We start from the raw sequence: 21,701 nt of genomic DNA on the forward strand, positions 1-21,701 counted from the left end.
TATCTGTCCATCCATCCATTCATTTATCCATCCATCCATCCATCCATCCATCCATCCATCTGTCCATCTATCTGTCCATCTATCTATCAATCAATCAATCAATCAATCAATCAGTCAGTCAATCAATCAATCTATCTATCTACCCATCCATCCATCCATCCATCCATCCATCATCCATCTATCTATCCATCCATCTATCTGTCCATCTATCTATCTATCCATCCATCCATGCATCCATCCATCCATCTATCTATCTGTTTGAATTCTACTTTCTTCTACATTCAAACTCAAATTGCAATGCCCATGTGTGCAAACAAACACACTTACATCTCACAAGGAGGCTGACGGTTCTTCTTGCAGGGTTTCCCACATTGTTGAAGGCTGTGCAGTTGTAGATGCCGGCATCAGCGGGACTGACGGACCAGAGAGTCAGGGATCCACCTCGGATCACGGACCGCTGAGGGAGAGACCCAGGGTACCGAGACCATGTGACCGTAGGCGTGGGGAACCCAGCCGTTACCTCGCACGACAGCGTGACGTCTTGGCCTGGGTCCACAACGTACGTCTCGTTCACAGACAGCTTGAGAGCAGGGGGTGCTGGGAATGAAAGACAACAAACAAAAGAATGCATCATTCAAAGCCGGTGGGTTTCCTATTTATGTCTAGATTAGTGAGTCTTGCATTTACAGAATAGAGCAGATCAAAATGAGTGCAGGTGGTCTTGCTTTAACATGTGAACACTCCAAAGCTAGAGTGTCTCGACATGTCAAGAAGATCAATACTACCATCGATAATAACATTTCATGAAAAATCACCTCTTCACTGCTTCTGAGTTAAGACCTAACAGCTATTCTTAGCATGACACATAACTCAAGTACCATGACAGAGTCTTTACAGTATCTCCTTCACTGATTCCCTGTTTCAAAGCCAAAGTGTCAGCTGATTTATCCTCAGCAACTGCTGAGCATTTAAGAAAGGACCCCTCAGACTCTAGACATTTTCCTTAACTTTAACTCATCACCATATACTTATAAATCACCCCATGATAATGTTACCCCAAAATGAAAAGAAAAAGATCTATATAAATATATACAGTATAAAACATAATTTAATAAATATATATAGTATATTATTTTAGGACCATAAAGACATTTTTTTATTGTGACATTATTACCATGACAATTAAACAGTTGCAGAAAAAAATGCAATTACTTTTTTTAATAATTTAAATCAGAATAGAAAAAATGTACTTTCATTTATAAACACAGCCACATCTAAATTTTCTTAAGAGATATTTTAAGAAAATGAACGTAGATGTCGTATTAAATGATTTTATCACATGATTGAACAAATTATCATTAAACCAGAAATAAGTTTCACAGTCTGAATCACACATTCAAAATGACATTGTGTCCTTGTGCTTATAATAGAGATGATTATTGCTGCGGTGATAATTATTAAAGTGCACATATTGTTCATCTAATACAACCGTCAAATACAAAAAAAAATCTATTTTGTCTATGTTCATATATATTGTTAAGAAAAATAAAATTAATTAAACTTCATGAATGTCAATTAATAAATCACCTTATGAGCTGAAATACAAAGTTATGGCATGAAACTCTATATGGCACAGGCTAATAGGTCCTTAACTCAAATGCGTGCAAAAACATAATTCTCTATAGGGCACAGCTGATTGGTTCCTGCTGTATCAGCTGTATCACCTTCAAATACTGGTAGAATTTGCCTTCAGAAACCCTCCGCCTTCCCCAGCTCCACATTTATAAATCTGCTACGGGTAATTTATGCTATACAGCAGCAGCATGTCTTACTTGCTCACAACATTGTCATATCCATTACCATGCCAAACACTCAGAGAGTTGTCTTGATAAAACTTAAGTTTCTCATTTTATGGTCTATGCAAAGAAATAATACATTTTTATATACTATACACAGATGGCTGCAAAAAAAAAGCTCCCTATGTTTCTAACAGTGGCACAAAACCCCATCAATCCTCACGTAATCTGAATCTCTCAATCTGTTTTTTATGCATTATGTAGAATGGGAAATGACATCAGGACAACCTCTCTTATGCGTCACACAGCTCACCACAGTCTCTGAATGACATCACTCCCACCTGTGTTCATTATCTCTACAGTCTACAACTGTCATACTGTACCTGAACAAGACCAGACTGCTGTTAAGCATCATACATTCATTAGTTAAAAATAAATGACTCAAATTAGAAAGCAGAAAACCTGCCAATGTGCTTTTCATCTACTTAAATTAATTGTCATTGGCAACATTTGAGCTCCGAATAGACTTGTAAAACATTCCAGATATAATGCCAGAAATTCTCATCCAATGTCTGAGTGTAATTAAAACTGATCCAAAAAAGTTGAATAATATTTTATAAAAGAGCATCAGAAGTGATTAAAAAAGGGTTAAACGTTCATCGTGAAATGGCTAAATTGTTCCAAAACAAAAAGACAACCCTGCAACACACTTTTACACTAAATAAAATCATCAGTATTTTTGGCTTGTCATCCAGTAAAAAAAAAAAAAAAAAATCTAAACATGCTTAAAATAAGATTTAGAAACCAAAATATGTGTCACGTTCTGGGTTTTGTTTCTTGTTCCTGGTTCTCGTCTTGTCATGTGATTCCTTGTTATTATATTATATATATTAATAACACAATTTTGCTTCTCAAGTAAATTGTTATAATACATCCTTTTTTTACAGAGTAGTCCATATATCTGACGGAAGTATTGAGTATCTCCTCACACTGAAAAAAAATAATAATAATAAAATAAAACTGGTGTTGGATTTACTTTTGAAACCATTTTCACTCATACATTTCACAAATAATTACCAAGAAATGGCAAGTAACACATGGAATTTATCATGAAATTTGGAAGACTGAAATTGGATTTTTCTTGTAAAACCTACTCCGATCTTTTTTGTTTTTTACTACATCGAAAAATAATTTTTACAGAGCAACTATTCTTTTATACAACCAGAGATGATTCAAATATAATAACCCTCAAGAGAAAAAGAGATATTAAAACAGGATGACTGAGACCTTGATTCAATCATCCAAGAGTGGTTTAAATTTTATGTTCCACAATCCAGGATAATCCCCAAAATAGGAAATTGTTCTAAAACGGTGAATCTCACGTAACCAGTTTAGAACATTTCTGGGTCGTGCTTCACCGCAAAATCATAAGTATATCAAAAGTAAACAAGACGTGTGGGAAAAAAATTGTTTAAGTTTAAATAACAAAAACAGTTTATACAAAAAAAGTATTATGCACTTTAATTTAGGAAAGTAAGCAGACCTGACCCGAGGCTGGTCTGATCTCTTTATCCGATCTGCTAAAATCTCATGTCTCTATCGAGGCAATTGATTCTGATGGTCTCCAGATGCAGGCTTCTGTACTGCCAACAGCTCTACAAGCTCTCCGCCACATACAAGAATCTTATTTGTTCTACAAATATCAGAGAGATCACAGGGACTGAAACAGAGACGGAGAAAGAGAGAGTCTGAGGAGGAAAGAATTTATGGCTTCAATTTCCCAGAGCGGTGCGAAGGGGACGGTGCAGCATCAGTCCACTGTTGTCTCTTGATAATGGGACTGATGTGTTTTACTGAGTTTACGCCGCTTTTACAAACTGCAGCACTCCTGTGCTCGACAAACAAATCAGAGAGACAAATAGATAGAGGAAATTTCAGTTAAAAGAAATGAAGGGTCAGAAATTAACTTAGGATAAGACGATGGGAAGTGAGATAACCATAGAACTGCAAGATGAGGATGAGACTTGTTTTGTTTCTAAAGTTTTGTGGAGAATGCACAAGCTCAGAGAAAAAAATATATCCAAGATTGCAGATAGTTAATCATAAATAAACATTTCATTCAATGCTGAAAAGCATTGCTTATGTATCTACAGTAATCAGCCAATCACATGGCAGCGACTCAACGCATTTAGGTATGTAGACATGGTCAAGACGATCTGCTGAAGTTCAAACTGAGCAACAGATTGAGTAACTCAAATATCGTTACAACCGAGGTCTGCAGAAGAGCATCTCTGAACGCTCAACACATCAAACCTTGATAAAGAAGCAGAAAACACACCGGGTACCACTCCTGTCAGATAAGAACAGGAAACTGAAGCCACAGTTTACACAGGCTCACCAAAACTGGACAATAGAAGATTGGAAAAAAACATTACGTAGTCTCGATTTCAGATGGTAAGGTCAGAATTTGGCATTAACAACATGATGGACCCATCCTGCCTTGTGTCAGCGGTTCAGTCTGCTGCTGGTGTAATGGTGTGGTGGATATTTTCTTACCAAACTTTGGGCCTCTTAGTACCAATAAGCATTGTTTAAACACCACAGCCTACCTGAGTATTGTTGCTGAACATGTCCATAAAGAGAACATATCTCTTTATGACCACAGCATGTACCCATCTTCTGATGGCTACTTCCAGCAGCCTGTCACAAAGCTCAAACTGGTTTCTCAAATATGACAATGCCTTCACTATTCTCAAATGGCCTCCACAGTCACCAGATCTCATTCCAATAGAGCACCTTTGGGATGTGCTGGAACGGGAGATTCACATCATGGATGAGCAACAGAAGCTGTCCCTCTGTAGCCTACATCAAGATGTTAGGTCTGGCAACTCACCATAGTACGGCTCAACCCGAGGGGCGGGATAAACAGCTGTCTTTCAAATTCCCTCTGCACGCAATAGGAAAGCGCTTCAACCAACCAGAGCGTTTTCCCAACAGCGGAGCTAACTTTAGTTGATAGATTCAACTTTTGAATATGGCCGGCAAAACTACGAACACATCTTCCTTTTTTAAGAATGATTTAAGTGCCTTTCTTTGCTCTTTTCTCAAAGAAAAACTTAACTCCAAGTCCTCCAGAGTCACGGCCAAAGCCGATTCGAAAGACTGTTAATTTTTTGCTGCCGCTAGGGTGCGTCTAGATTTCTAGGCTAGTCCCTCTGACCAACACTTTAAAACTGTCATTCCCCTTTTTGAGAATGGATGTTAAAATGCACTATTCAAACTTAAATGGTTGTAATTCAAGAATGCTTTGGAATATAGACCTACTGTACGTTTGGTCTTGTTTTAAAGAAAACACTCAGCAGATTATTGCTGAAATGAAAGTATGAAAAAGTTATGAAAGTTTAAATTGACAGTAAATCAAATATACTGTACTTAATATTTTTTTTCTTTTATATAAAATATAAATTTTACAAAATATTTTTTACTCTAACATTACTATAAAATCAAAGCCATATATCTGACCAAGTTGTGTTCCAAATTTGAAGTTGATATCACAAAAATTGAAGTTCAGGTTCAGATTTTGTTTAGGAGTAACACTAAAAATAGCCACCGGATGACATACATTCCATTGAATTTAATTGTATGCATTCTGCCATAACAAATTAATACATTTCTGTCCAAATATCACTTCTGTCACAAAATATGGAACATTGAGACTCAGACTTTTCTGATAATATGTTTTGTCAAGATTAGAAAAGGTTTTGATCATAAATTATGAAACATGACGACGCCCAAAAGGGAAGGAGATAAAGGAATTTAGAGTACAGTTTCTATGGTAACGCAACACCCAATTTCAAAACGGGTTTTCACAGGATGAATTCTGAGTTCGCAAGCTACCTAATTTATGATAACTACTAAAATATGTGATGTAAAAAAAGGTGATAAAAAAGATAATATTATATTTTAGAGGATAATATATATTATACTTTTTAGAGGATAATATTATTTTATAATTTGTTATTGACAAATACTAGATTATATGTTTTATTATGAACTTTCAGCATGAAAACCAAAGTTTCAATTATTAAAAGTGTGTGCGTCGACTTTTACTTGATTTAGATTTAGATTTTTTGAGGTGCACTCTTGTCATAAATTCATCTATTACTGTTCCTACATAATATGTAACAAAAAACAATGGTTAAATATCTATTTAGGAGTCTTAGACCTTTCCAACGATATAGTTTGTCATGATTAGATTAGAATTTAATTGTAATATAGTTAAGTAAACGTAGGCGTCCAGCTAGCGGGACGGTGACAGTTAAGAGCAACCAACCACGTTCCCCAAAAGCATCGTTAGCCAACTATGTTTGCAAGTTCAGTCGTTATCAGCATAGTTCAATGAGTCAGTGTTTCCTGAAACCATCGTTCTAATGAACATTCGCAAACAGCATCGTAAACTTGTGTAGTTGGAACGACAGCTCTCGAGCTGTGGTTAGAAGCAGAGTTTCTAGTTTGCATGACATATGGACTCAATAAATCCTTATCTTGAGCAAAATAAGCAAGCTGACATTCAGTACAACTTTAATTTAGAATACATACAAATGTCATTTACGTCTTTTAGTTCGTCAAGAGATTTAAAGCACTGTTTTTGAAGAGTGCGCATGTGCGAACGTGCTCTACTATGTAAGAACGAGCCTGATTGTATCTGGAAATAAAGCAAAATAACTGAGAAATAGTCCTCAGATGCCATGTTCGTAATTTATAGCAAAACATCTAGCGTTAATTCGATCTCAAACAGATTCATTAAAGAAAGTTATTACTCCACCACCTGTGTGACATCATCAACCAATGTGGTTGAACAATTAATATGCGACAATACGGTTTCGGGAAACAGTCGTGTCTGGCTAGTTGATTTCTTCAACGATGCATCGTACTATGGTAGTGAACCAGCGACTTACATCGTTGTACGGTAAACGCACCCCAGTTTGTTTTGGTTTTATGTGCTATTTAAGGGTGAACATATCATACTTACTTATTTATATGGCATTTTATATACCCTATCACCTTCAGCCTGCACAATCTGCCTGGGAAAGCCGATGCCTCTGCAATCCCACCTCATATCTGGACAGAACATGACCTGTTGAACTTTTGAAATGGTAGCTTAAAAACATAATAGAAGAGTGATAAACTCAGTAGAGATGTGCCTGGTAAGTCACATCTATTTTACACAGTGCTATCTGAACATTCATATTAAATTCAATGTTTTGTCAGTCAGCTTCTAAGAAAGTTTCTCCTTCAAAATAAAAGATTCTACTTCTTAAGTTTAATTGACTCTGATTAATTACATTGGAATCAGATAAAGAATTAAATTTCACACATCATCCTCCAGCTGCTTTTTGTTCTGATTATTGTTTTTTTTTAAAAAGCAGCAGCGGGTTTCCAGCCTTAAACTACAATAATAGGCCGGCGTGTAAAAAATTAATTGAAATAATAGCACAGCAGTCTCAGTGAATGGCTGAAAGCACAGAAAGCAACTCAGAACAAATCATAATATATTGTTGTACTCTGTGATATCTAGTTACCTTCTACTTGGTGCTTCAATACAAACTCACAGTATCTTTAGATTTGATGCTGCTAACCTAACAAACTTTCCTTGAACTTATCAATTCAGTAAACACAACTTTTCCACAGACAGACTGATCAAATAAATATGTGCTCTGCTCTTTATTGGATTTGCCATCCAAAAGCAATAAGCACTGATTATTTCAAAGGCATAGCTCAGAAAACAACCCAACGCCTGTGGCTTTCGTACTGTATATCGGTCACTGAGTTTATCCTAGAAAGATTCTATTAAAGGATTTAGGCGTAATAAACGCGGCCAGACCTTCTCTTCTCGGAAAGCATTCTCTGTCTCTTCTGAAGGGTGTCACTTTCAGGATTGTTCATTCACTTCAGTGTCACATCCGTCAATCAAATGCATCAATCACTGATGGCTTCACCGCGGAAAAAAAGAGAAGTAACGCAACAGCACAGCAGATTAACGAGGCTATCGGAGCCGTGCTGCCGTGGCAACAGATGAAAAGTAATTAGTACTCAGCAATGTTAGACACGACAATAACATAATTAAAGCAATTTATCCTGTCTTATTTAATGATGCCTGTCTCAATTAGAGCTGTTAAATAAATCATATCTGCATGTCAATGAGCATGCCGATATCATTTCTTTTTGTCTGCAAGTTTTTCTTTTGATCAAAGTCAGAAAAAATGATGATTTTGATTGTGTAAACATGCATATTTATCATTATATATGTGGATTTGCCATTTAATTTCTCCTTTGCATTTATTTACTACAGAAGATATATGTAAGTAAATAGATCTTCACTAAAGTCATTATTTAATCATCCTCATGTCATTCCAAACCTGTATGTTTTTTTTTTTTTTTTTTTTTATGGAATACAGAAAAAGGTTTTGTATAACAAAGTGTTTACTAACTGCATTTATAAATAAAAAAATAAACAAAACAAAATAATAAAATAAAACAAAACAAAACAAAACAAAACAAAACAAAACAAAACAAAACAAAACAAAACAAAACAAAATTAAATAAAATTAAATAAATAAAATTAAATAAAACAAAACAAAACAAAACTAAATAAAATAAAATAAAATAAAATAAAATAAAATAAAATAAAATAAAATAAAATAAAATAAAATCTCCAAACTGCATGTCCTATGTAGGGTCATAGAGATGCTGCTTCCTTAAATAAAAAAAAAATAAAAACTGTTTTTTGTTTTTTTTTATTGCCATAAATTCTTTCTACTGACACCAAATAACATTGGGTTTTTGTCCTTTTCAGAGCTTTGCAGTCGTAGTCACTTGAAACTGTCATTGTATTCAGGATGGAAAAACATGCATGCAAAAAGTTTGGAACGACATGAGGTGAACAAATGATGACAGAATTTTAATTTTGGGTGATCTTTCCCATTAACAGGCAAAGAGGCAAATGTCCTCTCCCAAGGGGAAATGAGTGTGTACATCACATATACACGGCCCATTCATCCTCATTACACCTGATGGTGTATTAGCGCTGTATATTGATGGTAAGGGACAGCAGGTGTGTGTAGCAAGACACAGACTGATCAATATCAGACGCATCTCCCCTCAGCCGCTCTCTGCTATGCATAAGGCACACTTTCAAAATCTGCTTTGCTATAGATAAGTCTCAGTTGTGTTCTTGCATATGCATATGGAAGAGATCCATGTCGTATAAAGGTCAAGTGTCACTGTTTCTCACATTATTAGACCCACTGGTTACTTAAAGATAAAAACTTTATTCATGGGGGGGGGGGGGGGGGGAATAGAAAGTCATTGAGCAGAGCTGACCTCAAAAAACCCATTACCCACAAGAGCAGCACAGTTCCAACATCTCAAGAGCATTGCTATGTTCAGACAGGATACTAACAACTTATTACATACTGGAAAGTATAAACTGTATACTGCCTCCTACTATGAAAAAAAAAAAATATATATATATACATATATATATATATATATATATATATATATATATATATATATATATATATATATATATATATATATATACAGTGAGGAAAATAAGTATTTGAACACCCTGCTATTTTGCTAGTTCTCCCACTTAGAAATCATGGAGGGGTCTGAAATTGTCATCGTAGGTGCATGTCCACTGTGAGAGACATAATCTAAAAAAGAAAATCCAGAAATCACAATATATGATTTTTTAACTATTTATTTGTATGATACAGCTGCAAATAAGTATTTGAACACCTGAGAAAATCAATGTTAATATTTGGTACAGTAGCCTTTGTTTGCAATTACAGAGGTCAAACGTTTCCTGTAGTTTTTCACTAGGTTTGCACACACTGCAGGAGGGATTTTGGCCCACTCCTCCACACAGATCTTCTCTAGATCAGTCAGGTTTCTGGGCTGTTGCTGAGAAACACGGAGTTTGAGCTCCCTCCAAAGATTCTCTATTGGGTTTAGGTCTGGAGACTGGCTAGGCCACGCCAGAACCTTGATATGCTTCTTACAGAGCCACTCCTTGGTTATCCTGGCTGTGTGCTTCGGGTCATTGTCATGTTGGAAGACCCAGCCTCGACCCATCTTCAATGCTCTAACTGAGGGAAGGAGGTTGTTCCCCAAAATCTCGCAATACATGGCCCCGGTCATCCTCTCCTTAATACAGTGCAGTCGCCCTGTCCCATGTGCAGAAAAACACCCCCAAAGCATGATGCTACCACCCCCATGCTTCACAGTAGGGATGGTGTTCTTGGGATGGTACTCATCATTCTTCTTCCTCCAAACACGTTTAGTGGAATTATGACCAAAAAGTTCTATTTTGGTCTCATCTGACCACATGACTTTCTCCCATGACTCCTCTGGATCATTCAAATGGTCATTGGCAAACTTAAGACGGGCCTTGACATGTGCTGGTTTAAGCAGGGGAACCTTCCGTGCCATGCATGATTTCAAACCATGACGTCTTAGTGTATTACCAACAGTAACCTTGGAAACGGTGGTCCCAGCTCTTTTCAGGTCATTGACCAGCTCCTCCCATGTAGTTCTGGGCTGATTTCTCACCTTTCTTAGGATCATTGAGACCCCACGAGGTGAGATCTTGCATGGAGCCCCAGTCCGAGGGAGATTGACAGTCATGTTTAGCTTCTTCCATTTTCTAATGATTGCTCCAACAGTGGACCTTTTTTCAGTATATATATGAAATGCAGCAATAAACGTTTCAAACTCTAGTATGCTACATTGTCATCACATGACCTCATCACCTTGCGTGTGAGTAGCATCCATTTTTATATTGCAAATAAAACTTTTTTTTTTTTTTTTACTTTTACCAGTGCAATGAAATAATGAGTCAAAACAATATTTCAGCAGTAATAATTCCAGATCCATTTGTCAAATTGAAAATTGTCATCTTTCTCGCTCACACACAATGGACGGAAGAATGTGTCAGTGACCAGTGATGCAGTCAGTGTGTGTGTGTGTGTGTGTGTAGGAGAGCGTGTCACCGGAGCAACAAGTATAGAGCGATTGGACATCCGCTGTCTCTATTGCCGTGGGGACCAGGCTTGTGCAATTAAGCCCAGCCAATTACTGGCAGCTAATGGCTCAAAGAGACAGAGACAGAGATACATTAACACAGCTAACCAATGCTTAACCAACCCTTTATTAGACACATCCTAACAGGGAGACAATGACCCCTAAAGCACTAGCACATGTTAAGCGATGCACATTAACCCACACTGCATTAATTAACATATTTCCGACGCCAGAAATCCACCCCCGTAATTTGAGCTACAAACAAACCATTTGCGTTCAAACCCTCTAGACATGAACAAAGACAGCCTACGGAGATTACAAAAGCACTTCAGAGAAAACACACTGTAAAGCAAACTTGCAAACGTGCCAGTCAGGGAACAGTGTGTGTACTCAGTGTAATTAACTGAGTGGAGGCATTTTCAATTAATGGACACAACTGTCAATAAATAATGAGGATTAATTTATATGGGATTGTTTTCAAAAAGTTTGAGTCTTAAAAAAGTCAATAAAACTAAATATAACTGAATCTAGGTACATCACATTACAGCAGTATTATAGACGTACGTTATAGACGTAGTGTCCAAGAGCATTTTTGAAGCCCAAAGTGGGCGAAGCCAGTCGTCGCCATCTTGGCAGCGCGTCACTCCCGGATAACCGAAAATGGGCAAAGAGACGGGATTAGCTGAGATGACGTGACGGCTAACAGACAGGAGACAAACGGCTAGTAGAGACATCAGTGCCAATCCACCTGTCCCTCAAGTGGCCACGCCCTTAATTATGCAGAACTTTAAGACTTAATATAATTTAAACGGATGAGTTATAAAAAATTTCACCCCCCTCACAGTTGTCATGAAGGGCAAAATTATCTATATAGACCAAAACCACTTTTTGTACCAAGCTATAAACATCTGCTGTAAAGTTGGGCATATTAACATGGGGGGCATGTGGGATTGACTGTCTCTAGCGGCCAGTCGATGAATTGCAGTTTAAGTCACTTCCTTGTTGGATTCAGGAGAAAGGAAGACTAATTTTTCCCAGTGGTTCCCTCGAGATTATCCTATGGGTTTTTATATTGTTTTTTTTTCCCGATAGACATTATGTAGCCCCGCCCCTTTTCAGCGCTGCACTCATTTTGTTTGTATTTTGACCACAGCATGAAGGTAAGATCTTACGGATTTATGAATGACATGCGTTTCAAACTTTACAATGCTCATGATAACTTTCATTAACTCTACAATAAGTAAACAACTTATTACTCTTCGACAGCGATGCAATTGAACTTCCTTCCGTTTTTGAGGTAGCTCTGTATATATTTCTAACACAAAATTCGAAGCATGGCTGTGCGCTTGTTTCTCTGCCTATATGAGTAAAATAAGGTCTGTGGTAAACATAACTTGATATTTGGACGTTTTGTTCAACACTCTATTACTTTATTTAATTATTTTTTTATGTGTAGCGTTTCATATAAACAAACCAAAAAACATGAAAACAGGTCAAATAAACTCCAATACAGCATTAGGATTACAATACAAAAATCAATCTACCTGATGCCACCTGTTCTGTCTGTGTGTGTCTGTGTGTGACCCACATGGGGTAAATCTAATCCTGGGCATCCATGGCATGAAGATAGCAGAGAAAGTAATCACTCCACCCCTCGAACAATCACAGAGAAAATAAACACACAACAACACAAGCACATACTGTCTGACTAGATGCGGATTTTTAACTACTTCAAATCAAAAGCAAATCTATAACTCTCCATGTGGTGGACAGCACAGTCTCAGGCCATGTGTGTGTGCTGTGTCCAAATACAGAAGACAAGTACTTGTGTATGCTCAGTTGAATATTTGTTTGTTAGTATATTACTGAGATGTCTTGGGTGAATGCGTGAATTTTGCAGAAGGATATTGTTTGGCATTGTGACATTACTTACATGCACTGTAAAAAAAAAAAAAAAAGTTGTTTAGGTACAATCCACTTGGATGTTTAAGGCATTTCAACTTAAATTACATTAAACTGACTTTAATAAAAGAAATTGTTGAATCTTGTTTTTTTTTTTGAAAATTGCTTAAAGGGGTCATGAACTGAGATTATCAACTGAGAATCTTTTGACAGTTAAGAGTTTGTTGTATAAAAATACCCTGTAAGTTTAAAAACTCAAAACTTCCTTGTTATGCCAAAAAATGTAATTGAAACCAAGGCCAGAAAATGACAGGATCTCAAAAGTGGAGACTTGTGACGTCACAGGGCAGCGAAAGACCACGTTTGCAGAAGAATATCAACGTCTACATCGGGTCTTTAGCCCCGCCCACTGGAGCGTTAGTGAATAGTGACATGAGAACGAGAAAATATCGACACAGGATCAATACCATTATCTTCCAAACGATCCTAATGCTAGGAAAGTCGGGGTTTTTTTCAACGATGTGAATGTCTCAGCAGTGCATTATTTGTTCGTAGGCTATTCGGTGCATTTCACTGTGGATTATTTGGTGAATCAGTCGCAATTTCGACGCAGGCTTTGCAAACAGACTTTTACGATATGGATCTGCCAGCAACGCCACAAACATGTAAGTAGCCATGTTTATTCCAATGCCTGATCTGTGATTTCTGATGTGTAATCAAGTTCAGACAGATAATCTTTCTCTCAAAATCTGTTTATGCATCAGTAAATCAAGCCAGTGACTAAAATATCAACTTCACATTGTTTCTCTTAGTAGGATGAAAATACAGAAAGCGATCAAAGAACAGTCCCTCTCCAATCGCCCAAGTTGTCAAGCAAATAGTGCGAGTTTATCTGGACACTTGCCAAAACTCGTTATGAAATCAATGACGCTGTTACACAGCACAACAAAGTTCTTACTGTATTTACATTGTGTTTGCATTGTTATTTAGTGAAAGCATTCGTGAGAGTGCAGAAATTGCGTTGCAATGATGTGATCACTTCATTCACGCGATCACCAGACTGTCATCTGCTCAATGCTCATCACTGCAACCTTTCATGTGATGGGAATAGATCATTATGATCAATACTTTTCACGATTCCTTAATCTCAATAGCTGTTATAGTAAAAACGCAGTAAAATTTTTAGAGAGAGTTCCACATGTAATACTAGCTATTTCATATGCAAACATGTCAGCCAATCACAGCAGTGGGCGTTCACACTGAAGCCTCACACAGATCCGCCCCTTCAAACTGAGCGTTCAAATCAGAGGCTAAAATCAGGATTGGAAAAATGCCTTTTATTTCTAAATTATGACCATTTTTGATGTAAAAATCATGCAAACATTATAAGGGAACATTATAAAATAATAAAATAATCCAGTTCATGACCCCTTTAACTTATTTTGATGAGTTAACGCAATGTAAAAACATATGTTGTCATAACTTATTGATCATATCATTTTAGAAATAATATGATCATTATGACCACATTTGTTTTTACATCGCTTTAACTCATTAAAATAAGTTAAGCAATTTTCAACAATAAAAAAAAGGTCAGTTTTTAGGTCAGTTTAATGTAATTTAAGTTGAAATGACTTAAACATCCATACTTAAAAATTGAAGGCAGCAACTTTTTTCACTGTGCATTCACTCTATGATCTTTTGCAAAATAATAAAATTTTCAATATGTTTATATTACAATTATTAATAAAATGTTTAGTATATATAAAATAATTAATTAAAGACATATGTATAAAGAAATTAAAGAGAATATATATTTCTATTTTATATATATCTATATTTAAAATAGAACATTTTCTTTTCTTTTTTGGATTAAAGTACAGAACTTTAATGTAAGGCCTCTCCTTATTCCTTCACTTTCTTTTCTTTTTTCTGTTCTTTTCTTTGACACACTCCTAAGGCGTTTAAACTGACAGGTCATCTAGTGTAGTGGAATTCAGCCAAGAGAAAAATATAAAAACGGTAAAAGAGCAAAAGAGAGAAAACCGTTCCACCAGGTTCACTCTTTTCTCTGAATAATGACAATATCTCTATCTCTCTCTTCTAGATCTTCAACAGCTCTCTCAATCCCAGCCATACAATTATCAAATGAAAGGCTTCTATAGAGCGTGAGCGTGATGGGATTGAGTTATTTTAGTTGTATCCCCTTGAACGATCGCACAGATGGTTCCTGTATGTCTATATGAACTACAGTATGAAATAAATAAACATATAATTAAACACAAAATACAGACGTTTTAACAAAAGTGTGTGCAGTTTTTTAATCTTTTCCTGATATGCATAAATATAGTGTTGAAAACCCAGGTTTTTACATTTCAGTAAGTTCTAAAATTGATCAAATTTCCTTTGATTTGAATGAATATGGCATATGATACACTCTTTATACTAGAGGACCAAGTACACACAGGCTCTGTTTGAGTTTCCTCAGATTTCTATTAAAGGGGTGGTTGATTATGATTTGACTTTTCTAACTTTAGTTAGTGTGTAATGTTGCTGTTTGAGCATAAACAACATCTAGTTACAACGCTCAAAGTTCAAAGCAAAGGGAGATATTTGCTTTTAAAGAAATCGTTTTTTAAGGACTACAACAAACGGCTGGTAGAGACTACACAACATTCCTCCCGGGTTATTGACATCACTAACCCTAAAGTTTACATAAACCCCGCCCCCTGAACACGATTTATAGATTATCAAGACAGAATATGCTAATTAATGACTAGAAGATAACTACACATCAGCTACATAAATTCATCAACTAACCATTCAGAAATGTCCTGTTGCTTCTACATGTTGTCACTTCTTCTTGAGTCTCTCCATCATTGTCTGAATCCGGTTTGAATATAAAAGTCTAAAAGTTTTTGAAATTTTCAGTGTGTGTCTGTGTGAGTGCAAGCTGTTGAAGCTCCGCCCCTTGTGCCGGGAGCAGCAGCTCATTTGCATTTAAAGGAACAGACACACAACGGTGCGTTTTTGCTCACCCTCAAAAATTTACAATTTTAACATGCTATATAAAAATATATGTCGGGTATTTTGAGCTAAAACTTCACATACACACTCTGGGGACATCAGAGACTTATTTTACATCTTGTGAAAAGGGCATTATACCACCCCTTTAAAGCAACAAGCCAGTTGAAGCTGTGGTTTGCAGTGGTTTTGCCACAGCTGAGGTGAGGCAAAGCATTAATTAATCATAACACAGAATCCCATTCTAGCACTTGCATTATTGCTGCACTATTTGCAAACATTCAGTATGTACAGAATAATGATGGTCTATTTGCCAAAATGTGGAGTATACAAAAGAGGATTGTATGAAGAATTCTGTATCCCACAATGCAACATGCTTGATTTGACTTTATATTTCCAGTGTGATGAACGAACAAGAAGAAATATCAGCGGTTTTGAACATCACATTAAATTAAACTCCAAACTTTTGAACTGTACTGTATAAAATCATAAAACTGTATAAAAATTATTTTAAAAGGTAATCAGCAATGATGGTTTAGATACAACTTCACACCCTAAATGGTTAAAAAAAGGCTCTTAAAGATGCAGTGTAGTGGACAGTAGCATCAGAGGGTTAAAGGAGGTCTTTCTCTCTGAGTTGAGCTCTTGACCTTCACGCAAGCGGACGGTGGCCAGCTAGGTTTGGAGTTACACGTCACGATCGACCCGTAATTTAAAACAATCCTCGGCTCAGACGCAGTCTCCTTCACGCTACCCTCCAAAGAGACTAACTTCTCAAACTTCAGCGCAGCATCCTACGCGTGTTTCTCCAGCTCTCTCCAATTTCATCTTGCCCCCCTTCCTGCTCGTCAGTTCAGACGAAAGAAAATGAAAATCAACAGAAAAACAAATCAGTGTTTTGTTCTTTCGGCAGCGAGCTGCGTGTTCGCGAGCCGCGCACTCCTGCCACGCGGAAAACAAATTCCAATTTGCAGCAGTGTGTTGTTTCTCCACAGGCCAGGACACCGATGGGGCGACACAGTGTGTGTGTGTGTGTGCGCGCGTGTGTGTGTGTGTGTGTGTGAGGCACAGACTTCTGATATTGTCACTCCAGACTCACTCATCTCTATTGACTATTTCACAGCTGCCTTTCTAGTGGAGAGAGCAGAAAGAGGAGAATCACCAGTCATTCAAACTCATCACAAGAGAGAGAGAGAGAACGAGAAACGAGGGAAATAAAGACACACTGAGAGAAGGGAACTTTTTGGGCTACTTTTAGATTTTCTCGGCAAGCTTTGAACTCATTTCTCGAGCATGAATTCTTAATGCTGCTAATTTGAACACGAACAAACATGTTTTTTACATGACTAATTCATAAAGGGTTTCTCTGGGTATTGTAATCGCATTTTTTGTTGTTCTAGCAGAGATTCCTCTTTCATTTGCCAGTCACAGGCGTATTTTGGCTTCTGCGCTCAATTCGATTCATTATGGATTACACAAACAATTTTTGACGATGAAGAAAATGTTAGTTAACAAGGAAGGAGCTTTCATAAGCCTTCAGAGGGAAATATTATCTCCTGAAGTTACTAAGACCTTTTGAAAGCATGTAAAAAAAAAACTAAAAAAAAAACTTTTAATACTTTTAACCAAAAAGGATGCATTAAATTGGTCAAAGGTGACAAAAGGGACACAAAAAACTACTTCAAATAAACGTTGTTCTTTTCTTTCTATTGTAGTAGAATTAAAATGTATCACAGCTTACAAACACTGGTAATATTCGGAAATGTTTCTTCAGCACAAAATCAGCATATTAGAATGATTTCTGAAGGATCATGTAAAAATTTCAGCTTTGCCATCACAAGAATAAATTACATTTTAAAATAAACACTAATTGTAAAAACAGTTATTTTAAATTGTAGTCAATTTCACAATATTCATGTTTTAATGCATATATTAGATCAAATAAATGCAGCCTTTAAAAAAGCCGACCCTTTTGAACGTTATCTCAGTAAATATCAAGTACAATTATACACTTATAAAAATAATTAAATCTTTATATTTTCATAATCCTCTAATCAGAATCAACTAACAACAAGTTCCAGTTGTGACAACTCCCCCCATTATTGGAGTATAATAACGTAAACCTAAAGAATAAATCAACCAAAATCAATATTCAAAATAGAAAGTCATATAGTTCAGTGTTCCCTTTATGCTTTTTTTTATTTAGCCCTATATATTAAAATATTTTATTTTGCATCTTTTCCCAATTTTAATTAAAAGAAAAGGACAGGGAGAAGAGGGAGAATGAGATCACGATATGTTGTGAACTCACATCCCCCATATGCAGAACCTGATTTCACCAAGTACATGTTCCTGGATCAACATTCCAATCAACCAATCAGATTTGAGGGACAAGTTTGCAGTTTATGTCAAGTTTATGTTTACAACCAGGGGTAGGTGCTTCTACATCAGTGTTATTCACCTATCATTTCTCTCTGATTTTAGGGATAACTTATAGGTAGGGTTAGGTTTAGGGGCAGGGATTGGGTTAGGACTAAATTTTCAGACAGGAATGTTGTTTCTGGATCATATGTTGACCCAGGAATGTCTAACTCGGCAAAATCAGGACGTGCTCCGCCATATGGGCACCAGAGCTCAATGTGTGCCAACCAATGGCCACAGCTCTGACAAATCTATTCTAACAACAAAAACATCCCATCAGTTGGCTGATTTCTCAGTACAGGACAGCACAATGATAGTGACGCCTGCTTCAAAACAAGAGAAAGACCTGAGACACAAACCAGTGCAGAGACCAGCATGATCAAAGACACACGTGACTGTTCCTGTGTTGTTCAGAGCTGAACGTCTCCACAGCGCTGACAGATAGTGAACGAGAGAACGCAGAAGAGAAATGGATAAAAAGTGAAGATGTAATCAAAGACAGGTAGATTAAACCTGACAGGTCAACACATAGCCAGGGAGAAAAGAAGCGTTTGAGAAGAAAAGACAGATTCTCCAACAGTTTCCCTGAATCTGCTAACCGCAAAAATAAACTCCATTCTCAAGTCATTTTATTCTTGTAGTAAAATGAGCAAAATAAAATGAAAGCAGGAGCACAAAACTCACTACAGCTGCAAATACGAGTGTGTGAGAGTTTGAGAACTCACTGGTGCTGTTGGTGAGGCGAAAGGTGACAGAGCTGTCTGGGATATCACACACGTTCCGTACGGACACCTGACACGTGTAATTAGCAAAGTCCTGTGGACGGAGGTTTTTCAGTTTCAGAACCTTCGTCTCACCCTGCAAACACACACAAACATTCACATGGTGAAGATATATAAAAATGAATTTCTTCTGTTAGACAGAGCATGCATTTTAACATAATGAAAAGAAACAAAGTTTGTTGGTCATCCTCTGGAAATTTGTGCTAATTTGTAATCATTTAATCATTTTCTTTTTCTTTAATTTTACTACTGAATTTTACTGTTGAAATTCATATTTCAAATATGAAATCGTGTTTTCCCACCTGGGCCCTCACAGAGTTCAAATAATGAGTTACACAACACAAGTGTAAACAATGAAAAGCTAAAGGTTGCAATGCAAAGTGTCTGACTTTTACTTTAAAAGACTTTGATGATGTCATTTCTTTAAATATAATGTTAGAAACTTTCCTGTTGAATCCTGTTAATTATGAAAGTGGTAATTCATCTGGACACAAATGGGATACAAAAGGTGCAGTTTCGTTTCCTGAAAATGACCCTTGTATTTCCATGCCACGTCAGAGGCTTTGTGTGCACGATGAAGCGAGGAAATTTAAATTCCTCTATTTCTTTTGACTGAGTCCATCAGGAGAATGAATAAACCTCATTATTAATAGCAAAGCCATCAATCTCCATCCATCCCACCTCACTCAAACGGCTCTTTAATAATAAGTGCTCAGATTATGAATTCATCACTGATGGATTGCTGATTTATTGAGTACGTTTCTCTGTGATTAGGAAGGTCTCCTATGGTTATCCGCTGTTCAAATGAGTATTAACTCTAATTAAACTATTTTGTTTTAGGTAATATAAGACCTATAAAGAAATCTCACATATTGTCCAGCTGTGTGTGGGAATGGTTGGGATTTATTTATTTTGAGGACAGATTTGTTTCCAAACCTTTTGGAACAATCAATGATGTCCTTAATAAAAAATAAAAAAAAGTCAATTTAAAAATAAAAATAAAATAAACAATTAAAGGTTTTTATTAAAAAGTTCTTCTATTGATAGTAAGTGCTGACAGTCCCCAAAATGAAAAATGGCGTAGGCCTAATGAACCTACTAAATAAAGTCTTATTGAAAATGTAAAAACTCAAAAATGCTTCTGTAAGGCTTGGGTGCAGGGTTATCGCCAAGAAAATACAATTAGCTCACTATAAAAACATTAGAAGTCATGATAGAAAACAAACGTGTGTGTTGTACCTGTGTGTACAGAGGCTCGTAGATGTCGACGCCGTTGTCTTTGCTCTGTTCGATTGGTTTATTTCCCCGTTTCCAGATAAAGCGAGCGGGAGGGTTGGAGTTTACCGTACAGCGTAAAAACACTGTTTTCTCCTGATAGTAGTTCCCTCGTACATCACCCACCGTCTGGTGCACCGTGAGCACAGGCTTATCCAGATCTGAAGCACAGAAAGACAATTCACTTACATTGGGAAAACGTAATTTCTTTAATGGAGTAATCTGAAAGACAAACGCACCCTGAACCTGTAATTATCAATGTCTTGATCTTGTGGTCTCAGACAAGACCACTATTTCCACTGTTCTGAAGGTGGCAATTACCTCAACCACAGGTCAGTACACTTCACCATTACAGAGATTTCATCAGTTTCAATGGATCTCAATGGCAGGATAGCAGTTTTACAAAGAGTCTCATAGTTTGATTGAATGATGCAATAAATGTTCTCTAATGAACTTCATTAAAATGGTTTTTGGATTGACAGGTTTTGGTCTGGCTGGGTCTTATAAGAAAGACTGTGGCTTCAGAAGACTTGTTATGTACAGCATGAATGGCAGTTGAACTACTTTTAATGCTTTTTGTAGCCCCTTTTGGACTTTGATAATAAATATCACCATATATTTTCATTGTATCAGAAACTCTAGCATCTCATTGTGTTTCACAGAAAAAAATGGAAGCATGAGGATTACTAAATGATAACAAATGTTCATTTCTGGATGAATGATACTATGAATGAACACATAGGCTACTTAAATATGCCCAAACCAGACACACACACACACAGAGAGAGAGAGAGAGAGAGAGAGAGAGAGACAGACACACACACAAAAATCAATGGTTCCGCTCATTGGTATATTGGGTTGGGGTCAGCGTGTCATTCGTGATTTTCTCCTCTGGCCTGTGGTCATCAGATTAGCTCCAGACCGTCTAATAGAATTGAGTGATAATTCGACATGGTCATTGTGATGCGGGTTAGTGCGCTCACCGGATTAATCTCCGTGGAATTCCCTACGGATCAGCACGTTTCCCAGTCATTCTCTCTCTCAGACAGATGTGATGTTTTCATTTGGGACTTCTTATTGCCATTGAATTTACTCAGGCGTTTACTCAGCTTAGATTTCTTTCAGAAGCTACAATAAAAGCATTCATGTGTGCTCAGAACTGTGTGTAAGCAAGTCTGTTAGACAGATCACGTTTATTCAGGGGGAATCACAGAGCAGGGAGAGGTCAGAGGTCAGACTGTTACACAGTCACATTGATTTAGCCTTCCCCTCTCTTTCCTCCGTATTGTTGTGCTCCGAGTTTTGTGTGTGTGTGTGTGTGTGTGTGTGTGTGTGTGTGTGTGTGTGTGTGTGTGTGTGTGTGTGTGTGTGTGTGTGTGTGTGTGTGTGTGTGTGTGTGTGTGTGTGTGTG

The 21,701-nt window shown here is 36.9% G+C and overlaps 1 protein-coding gene across 2 annotated transcripts in view; it reads right to left on the reverse strand.

The window, feature by feature from the left end:
- The window catches only part of mdga1 (MAM domain containing glycosylphosphatidylinositol anchor 1), a 211,879-nt gene that overhangs the window by 79,654 nt on the left and 110,524 nt on the right, over positions 1-21,701 (reverse strand). For both annotated transcript variants that reach the window (XM_079856011.1, XM_079856010.1), the window contains exons 5-7: positions 20,255-20,451; positions 18,959-19,091; positions 328-597 (exon numbers count right to left, since the gene is read on the reverse strand). In XM_079856011.1, the coding sequence (XP_079712137.1) occupies positions 328-597; positions 18,959-19,091; positions 20,255-20,451 (600 nt within the window). The remainder of the gene's footprint in view (positions 1-327; positions 598-18,958; positions 19,092-20,254; positions 20,452-21,701) is intronic.

Source organism: Squalius cephalus, assembly GCF_949319135.1.
Source record: "Squalius cephalus genome assembly, chromosome: 21".
Classification (NCBI taxonomy): Eukaryota; Metazoa; Chordata; class Actinopteri; order Cypriniformes; family Leuciscidae; genus Squalius; species Squalius cephalus.